This window comes from Triticum urartu, chromosome 2 (assembly GCF_003073215.2).
Source record: "Triticum urartu cultivar G1812 chromosome 2, Tu2.1, whole genome shotgun sequence".
In the NCBI taxonomy this organism is placed as follows: domain Eukaryota; kingdom Viridiplantae; phylum Streptophyta; class Magnoliopsida; order Poales; family Poaceae; genus Triticum; species Triticum urartu.
The window spans coordinates 355,231,546-355,239,568 of NC_053023.1; the positions used below are offsets into that span (position 1 = coordinate 355,231,546).

General features: G+C 42.5%; 1 protein-coding gene across 14 annotated transcripts; it reads left to right on the forward strand.

Moving 5' to 3' along the window:
* The first annotated feature begins 3,425 nt into the window (after window positions 1–3,425).
* Window positions 3,426–7,732, forward strand: LOC125537284. 14 transcript variants are annotated; one of them, XM_048700577.1, is made up of 10 exons: window positions 3,426–3,826; window positions 3,973–4,051; window positions 4,197–4,264; window positions 4,612–4,689; window positions 5,292–5,347; window positions 5,423–5,531; window positions 5,616–5,670; window positions 6,680–6,781; window positions 6,863–6,953; window positions 7,428–7,732. In XM_048700577.1, exons 4-10 carry the CDS (start codon window positions 4,666–4,668, stop codon window positions 7,456–7,458), a joined length of 468 nt encoding a protein of 155 aa, XP_048556534.1. In that variant the 5' UTR covers window positions 3,426–3,826; window positions 3,973–4,051; window positions 4,197–4,264; window positions 4,612–4,665; the 3' UTR covers window positions 7,459–7,732. The 14 variants fall into 14 exon arrangements, 5 of the variants coding, with proteins under 5 accessions (XP_048556534.1, XP_048556535.1, XP_048556538.1 ...); XM_048700578.1 differs by having other exon boundaries at window positions 4,619–4,689; XR_007295752.1 differs by having other exon boundaries at window positions 4,612–5,347; window positions 5,616–5,707.
* Window positions 7,733–8,023: the final 291 nt, after the last annotated feature.

The following is an 8,023-nucleotide window of genomic DNA, read 5'->3' on the forward strand; positions in this document are numbered from 1 at the left end:
ACACCGGTATGACGGAAACTAGGGCGGCAAGAGTGGAACAAAACACTAGGCGAGAGGCCGAGCCTTCCACCCTTTACCAAGTATATAGATGCATTAAGATAACATAGCAATATAATGATATCCCAACAAGTAAATAAAAGATGTTCCAACAAGGAACGGCCTCCAAACTTCACCTGCAACTAGCAACGCTATAAGAGGGGCTGAGCAAAGCGGTAACATAGCCAATCAACGGTTTGCTAGGACATGGTGGGTTAGAGGTTTGACATGGAAATTTGGGAGGCTTGCAAGCAAGTGGTAGGCATCGTAGCAATGGCATAGCAAAAGAGCGAGCAAACTAGCATAGCAAAGATAGTAGTGATTTCGAGGGTATGATCATCTTGCCTGCATAGTTGTCAGAGTTGACTGGATCCTCGAAAGTAAACTCAACGGGCTCCTCGTTAGCGAACTCGTCTCCCGGCTCTACCCAAACAAGACAAACAAGCAACAAGGATACAATCAACCACGTGCAAGACCAAGCAATATGATGCAATGATGATATGCTATGCGGGATGCGATGCGGGATGCAAAATGCAAGATATGACAGGAAATGCTTGACCTGACCTCAACTTGGAAAACCAAGTGTGCCACTGGAAAGATGAGATGAAATCGCTTGAAAACGATATAAAGAACGCCGGAATCGGAGTTACGGTTTGGAAATCGCAAGCGATACAAATATGGCACCGGTCTGCGATTTACAGCAAGTAGTCATCTAAATGCAATAAGATGAATATGCTACAGATCCCAAACATGACAACAAAATACATTGCAGGGATGCATACAAGATGCTTAACAAAAGTCTAGCACTGAGCTATGGCCAATTCATCCATTAACAGGTTCAAACAAGCATAGCAAAAATGCATATGGCAAACAGATCTCAGACTTAGTGAAATTAACACTTGTCTGGAATTTCAGATCAGGTAGCCCTCTTCGGAGCAACAAAACCACATGCTACAGGACCTGAACATGGCAAAGTAAAGCATGGCATGGAGCTACTCAAAGAGCTTAACAAAAGTCCCTTAGTGACCTTGAGCCAAAAGGGATCAAAAAATACCATTGCAAGCATGTGAACATAGCAAAAACATAATCAGTTTTCAGACTAAGTGAAAACTGGGACATGCTGAAACATAACTTACGAAGGGCTGTTTACGAGCTCGATGCACTCACCATGGTGCAAGTCATGGCAAGACAAGCATACATCTCTTAAGAAGGCACAAAATACAAGCTAGACATGGCAAGAACAATGGCATAGCATGCACGGATCAACTACAATAACATCGGCAAAATCACAAACAAGTTGACGATCTGCCCAGATTCGCAACGAAGCAAAAGTAGAGCTTGATTGACTCAAGCTAGGGTGCTCCATAATTGCAAACAAAGACATGGATGGAAAGATCACTACAAGGTTAACAAAAAATCCTTACTGATCATCCTCAAAAGAGACACGGATCACTAGGAAACAACATGAACATATGGCATCATGAGATAAACAGGTCCATGACTTAGTGAAATTAGTAAGTCCCTGAAAACAGAATTAGCAAGTGCAGCACTTTGCAAGCTTTCACTAGTCACCACACACATCACAAAAATACATGGGTTACACCTCTGGAAAGATGAAAAAACCCTTAACAAAACACATGTAGAGCATCAGGGCATATCATGCACACATTAATCATGGCAAAAATGACAAAATCCTAAATGGAGTAGTAGATCTGGCAATTATCTCAAGTAGCTCTCTTCTAACAGCATTTCGGGCATCAAGAGGAACTCAAATGAAAATGATGCAATGGAATGAAATGATGTACTCTCTGAGATGAACATTTTGATATGCTATATGCATGAATCGGAGCTACGGATGCAAAGTTACGGAACTACGAACATGAGTACTTGGATCGGAATTACTGGGACTTGGAGAAAAAAACGCCTCCGAGATCTAGGGTTTGCATGGATTACGAGGACGGCCGGATCTTCGCCGGAACAGTGCTCGGGACCGCCGGAGAGGTCGAGGTGGCCGGAGTTGGAGATGGACGGGGCGGCGGCCGGAGCGCGGCGGCGCGGCGAGGTGGCGGCGGCGGCGCGCGGAGGCAGCGGCGGCGGCGCACCGGCGGCTGCGGCTCGGAGGAGAGGGAGGTGGCGGCGCGGCGGCTCGAGCCGCAGGGGCCGGCTCCGGGCTCCCCGGGCCGCGGCGACGGCGAGGTGGCGGGTGCCACGTGGCAGGAGGCGGTTGGCTGGCGGCGGTGTGTCCGCCCCGGGCGGACAATGTCCGGCGGCGCGCGGTGGAAAATTAGGGTTTCGGAGGTAGGAGGAGATCCGAAAATTGGGGGGTGTTTAAATAGGCATAGAGGGAGATAGGAGAGTCCAAATGAGGTGAGGTTTTTGGCCACGCGATCGTGATCGAACGCTCTAGATGATGGAGCAGAGTTTGGTGGGTTTTGGGCCAAATTGGAGGGGTGTTGGGCTGCAACACACACGAGGCATTTTCGGTCCCTCGGTTAACCGTTGGAGTATCAAACGAAGTCCAAATGATACGAAACTTGACAGGCGGTCTACCGGTAGTAAACCAAGGCCGCTTGGCAAGTCTCGGTCCAATCCAGAAATGTTTAATCCCACACATGAAAGAAAGCTAGAAATGGCCACCGGAGGAGAACGAAGCGCCGGAATGCAAAACGGACAACGGGAAAAATGCTCGAATGCTAGAGACGAACACGTATGCGAATGCAATGCACATGATGACATGATATGAGATGCATGACAATGACAAACAACACACAGAGACAAAAACCCGAACCCGAGATAATAAATATAACTTAACGCCGGAAACGGCAAGAGTTGGAATACAAATAGGGAAAGTTACATCCGGGGTGTTACACGGCTCGAGGCTAGGGTTTGCCCGGGTGGGCTGCCCCGGCTTATAATTACGCTCGGAAGAAAAATAAAAAGAAATACTAAACAGACTCCAAAAATTCCGAAATAAATTTTCACGGGCTTCTAAAATCAAGTCGCACAAGGTGAATATTTATTTGGGACCTAAATGCAATTTTGAAAAACGCACATTTTTCCTAAATTCAAATAAAACACCGAAAAACTCCGAAATAAAATCCTATTTGATTGTTTTATTAAATCCTCAATATTTCTTTATTTTGGAAAAGTCATTTTATTCCCTCTCTCATATTTTTGTAATAGAAATAATTGATGATAAAAATAGATAAAATCAAATGATCTTATTCTCAAAATTTAAGGAAACTCAAATATGAAAATAACGAAATCCCCAACTCTTTTCGTGGGTCATTGAGTTGCGTAGAATTTCTAGGATCAACCAAAATGCAAAAATAAAATATGGTATGCAATAATGATCTAATGTATAACATCCCAAATTTTCGGTGGGGGAGGGCCAAGAGGCCGTCGGTGGGGGTGGATCAGCATGACGTGGTGGGGCCATGGCAGCAGCCGGATCGGGGCGGCGACGGAAGGCCATGGAGGGTGTGGTGCATGCGGGCGAAACCAACATGGGTTGGTGGAGCAACGGATGCGGGCAGGGTCAGCGGTTAGGGGCACTGCGAGGAGTGGAAGGCAGAGGGTAGGGGCAGAAAGCCGTGGCGAGTCCTCGGAGAGGAGAGGAAGGCGACGGATCAGCCCGTGGTGTTGGGCAGAGAGAGATGTGGATGGCGGCGTTGTGCAAAGAGAGATGGCGGCGGCGCTGAGTAGAGAGAGATGACTGCGGCAGGGGTGGCGCTGAGTAGAGAGAGATGACGTCCATAATCTTGCGGAGGTGTTCCTCAACCTACATGAGGTTTGCACATTCCCTTCCCTTTTTCTGAATCTTTTTTTCTTTAATTTCCTCTGTTATGCGTACGATTACTTGCTAGCCTGTAGCATAGCCATTTTCAATGTTTTCATATAGAATTTTATTTGGCTTGTGCTTTCATATTTTTACAGGCACCCCAAGTGTGGGAAGAATAAAATGTAATTCAATCGTTGGGTGTATTGTTCAGATGAGTTCGTCCTGTGCTGGAAGGTGAGCTGAACCCAACCTAGGCCTCAAGTTTCTCCTGTCCTTTGAAGTGCATTGTTATTTCTGTGAGGTTCACATGTAATTTTTTCAACTATAGTACTCAGTGAATGAGACAAGGCACTAATGCATTTAATTTTGCGGTGTTCAGCTGCAGGAATTCAGTTTGTTTCTGGTTTTTTGGAAGTCATAGATTGTTTTGTGCCAGAGACAGGACAAGTAATGCTCTAACCTTGGCAGCAAAAATGGTCTAAATTTCATATAGAAGGCCCTAGAATACTTTGCATGTGTTCATTCAAATATATGGAGTTGACCTGTATGTGTTGCTTCTGTGCACACTATGTTTCATATGAATTTGTAGGAGAGAAACTCTATAATGGTAATGAAGTATTGTCGATATTTACTCTGTTGCTTAAGGCCTAGGCATCCTTTTGGATGCAGTTATGGTAGCATGTGTGTTTGAGAGAAGTGGATGGAAAATTGGGGACTGAAACAAGTGGAGAAGAAAGTTATTAGTTGATTCTCACATCAGATAGAAGTTGTCTCACGAATGTTTATTTATTTAGTGAACAGGCATGAGATCTGGAATATTGAAGAGCAACAATTGGCAGAAGTATTAGATGAGTTTGGGAATACATGGTCATGTATGGAGTATTTTCATGATTAGTTTTCCATCGCTCGGCTCCTGAAGGCATGATGCCTCATTTCAATTCTCTTATCTTGATGTGTTTGTATTCAGAAAATTAAGGCATGATTCATCATTTAGATTATCTTATCTCCGTGTGTTTGTATTCAGAAAATCAATTTGCTTATTTTTTGCTTTCTTAGGGCTATAAAAAGAGAAAACTCCATCGCTAAAAATCTTTTAAAGAGATTGAGGATAAAAAAATCCAAGCAAACTCCGCTTTTCTCCCGTATTTTTTGTGCGCGCCTTAATCTGTGTTGGGAGAAAGATATTGCTCTTTGTTCAGAAAATGTTTATTAGATGGAAAATACTGGGCATTTAAATTTTTTTCTTCAGATGTTTTGGGTTTTTTTAGTAGGCTGCTCGACAGGTCTTGCGTTTTTTGCAAGATTTGTATGGATTCGTGGTTCATGACTATAACTATGAATGTATGATGGCCTATAGGAGATATGTCCGTTCTTTAATGATCATTGCGGTTTCTTTGATTCCTACTATGCTAGTTATTCTGTCTGTAGGCCAGCATATTATTTTAATTCTTTCTAACTGCCTTTCTATACGTAGAAATGCACACCTACTTCCAAGCTTAGTACTGGTCTCCTTGCAGTTACAACCCCGAGGTTTAGCTTCTGAAACAGTCTGCTAACATATGCTTAACTACTTAAATGCACTGATGTTTGTGTGTTCTTTTGTAGAAAATCGCCATGCCCAGACGGCAGTGCCAGGTGTGCCTTATTTCAAGCTGCTGAGAAGAAAACCGCTGCACCAGAAGAACCTATGCAGAAGCTTGATGCAGAAGACGAGGTGCAGCTTCTTTCAACCCCTCATACTATATACCGATATATACACACATGTCTCCCTCTTCACTGGTTTTCTTTCACGTACCAGGTGAGCTCTGGTGGTAAAGCTGAAGCTTCTTCACCTCCTGTTGAAGAGAAGGATGGTAAATATGGCCAGGCTCAAGTGACCAGGAATAAATGGTGCTGCTTTTTATGTTGTCCATCTATCTATGCATCCTTCAGTTTGTACCGGCATAACAAATATTCGTTTCTGACTATAAAACTTTCAGTTAAGAAACTCCACTGCTGGAAAGGGAGCTGGGGCACTAAAGAAACCGGGATAAACTATCTATAGATACAATAGCAAATTGCTCTAAATTCATTTTCAGTTATCATCTCTGGCCTTTCTATTTCTAAGACCATCCTTCTCGCTGTTGTCTATTATATAATCTTAGTTTCTCCTTGATGACATCGCAAGAAAAGAATGGTGCTCTTATGCGAGTCGCTTCGCCATCCAACAACACTCCATTGCACTACTTTTTGTCCAGCTTCAAGCCGAGCCAGTGAATGTGTGTTCCTTGCATGACGTTTAGTATAACCAAATGCTTCTTATTAAGTATGCTTTCAAAACTAGAGTATTTGGCTGCTCATGTAGCTCTGCCAAAGCAATGCAAAAAAACTACATTTTATGCTTTCAGTTAGGGTGGATTTGTGTCTTCAGAGATGAGGCAACCTTACGTGTACATATTCACAGATACTTCCTCCGTTCCTAAATAGAAGTCTTTAGAGATTTAAATACGGACTACACACAAAGCAAAATGAGTGAATCTACACTCTAAACTGTGTCCCTTTATCACACTTCCAGCAGACATGAGTTCTCGTGTTTTTACAGCTTTGTGGCAACATGATTCGATGCATAAGATTCAACTATGTAAATTGGAATAAAGAAAATTAAACACTCAGGTCAATGGACTGTTCTTTTATTTGTCTATGGAACAACTCTTCTTGTACATGTTTGTGCTCTGTTCCATAGCATGCTAGTGCTCTGACCACTTCATATCCATGTATTTAGCAGGTTCTACGATCTCTTGTGTTGCACTGTTGCTGCGTCTCGATCTCCTGCTTTGTTGCATCTTTGTTCTGCTCCTTGATGTTTGCTTACTTTCTGTCTAGCTAAAATGCTTTTCTGGATCTGGCAAGGCGCCGTGTATTGTTCGTCCTCATGCTGCTTATATTCCATGCTTGCATGTGAGCAGGATGCGTCTACTTATTTGAGTACATACAGACATGCTTCTTTAGTGTGCCCTTCTATCATCTCATAGTTATCTTATTTGTTGTTCTAAATAATTATTGCAGGAGGGAGCAGCAGGCAAAAGAAAATCCAAAGCAAATTTTGCTCAGCTGTAGCGTCTTCCACTAACAATAAGTCTGCACAGCAGCCTGATAGGTTAGTTCTTGCAACTAAAAAACACAAGTCTTTCAGTTGCTCACCATTCGCTGGTAAAAAAGCATAGTGATTTTCCTTTATACATACCCAACTGAAGAACACCTTAGTTAAATCAATCAATAGTGAGTTGTATTACTAGAGACGTACTTAGGAAAATGCCCTTAGGCGTGACACACTACATGGTTACCTTATTTAGTCCCAGTTATTGATATCATATTGAGATAACACTCCGCCAAGCAGAATATTTGTTTTTATATACTTCCAGATGCTAATTTACTGTTCTTGATTTTGGCGGGGATATTCCTTCATTACTTGGTTAGCTGTCAAGACTCACCAATTTTTGAATATCTTCCATTGCTAAATTTAGTTCAACATTTCCACTCTGATCAAGCCATGGTGCATATTGCCTCAGATTTGCTTATTTGAGTGTGCTTTTATGCATAGATTTTGATTTGTTTGTTTTTCATTTTTTAGGGATATGAGGAGACAGCTCTATTGTTGGTAGTGACTGCAAACATGGACTCCTCTTCGCTGGACGGGGAAAACAAAAATAATAATCTAGTAGGCAGTAAAATTACATGGCTGATCTCGGTTTTGTACATCTTAGGTCAGCATTATGAGTTCTACTTCCCATAAGAGAGTGTATTTTGGTGGTACAGATTGTTTCTATCTTAGAGCAAGAAGCCAAATCATGTCGTTCATTGTAAATCTTGAAAAACTTGTTTATTGTCACTTCTATATCTGTTATAAACTTTTGTTCCTGGTGTGGTACTTGTCAATCTTGGTTTGCCCTTCCATTTCAAATTTGCCCTTCCACTGCAGCAATATGTCATTGTGTTCTTGAATTGATTCCTCATTTCATGTCTGCACTTCTATTACAGTAGAACATGTTATAAACATGGCCCTGGGCATTGTTTGTCCAGTAACCTTCAAAAGAGAAGAGATGGCTATAGAGAGTGGCTCCATCACTAAAGAGATGACAAATGTTGTGCAAGGCATTGTTTGTTCAGCTCCTTTCAAAAAATGAAGGAATTACAGTGCATGTGACCTATATAGGGGATGTGAAGGAC

What these genes read in the sequence shown, in the direction of transcription:
- LOC125537284 (XM_048700577.1), top strand. Translation starts at nt 4,666, where the DNA reads ATGAGTTTGGGAATACATGGTCAT. An exon ending in TCCTGTTGAAGAGAAGGATG is followed by an intron (nt 5,671 to 6,679) that starts GTAAATATGGCC and finishes CTTTCTGTCTAG; the next exon opens with CTAAAATGCTTTTCTGGATC. An exon ending in TCTGCACAGCAGCCTGATAG is followed by an intron (nt 6,954 to 7,427) that starts GTTAGTTCTTGC and finishes TTCATTTTTTAG; the next exon opens with GGATATGAGGAGACAGCTCT.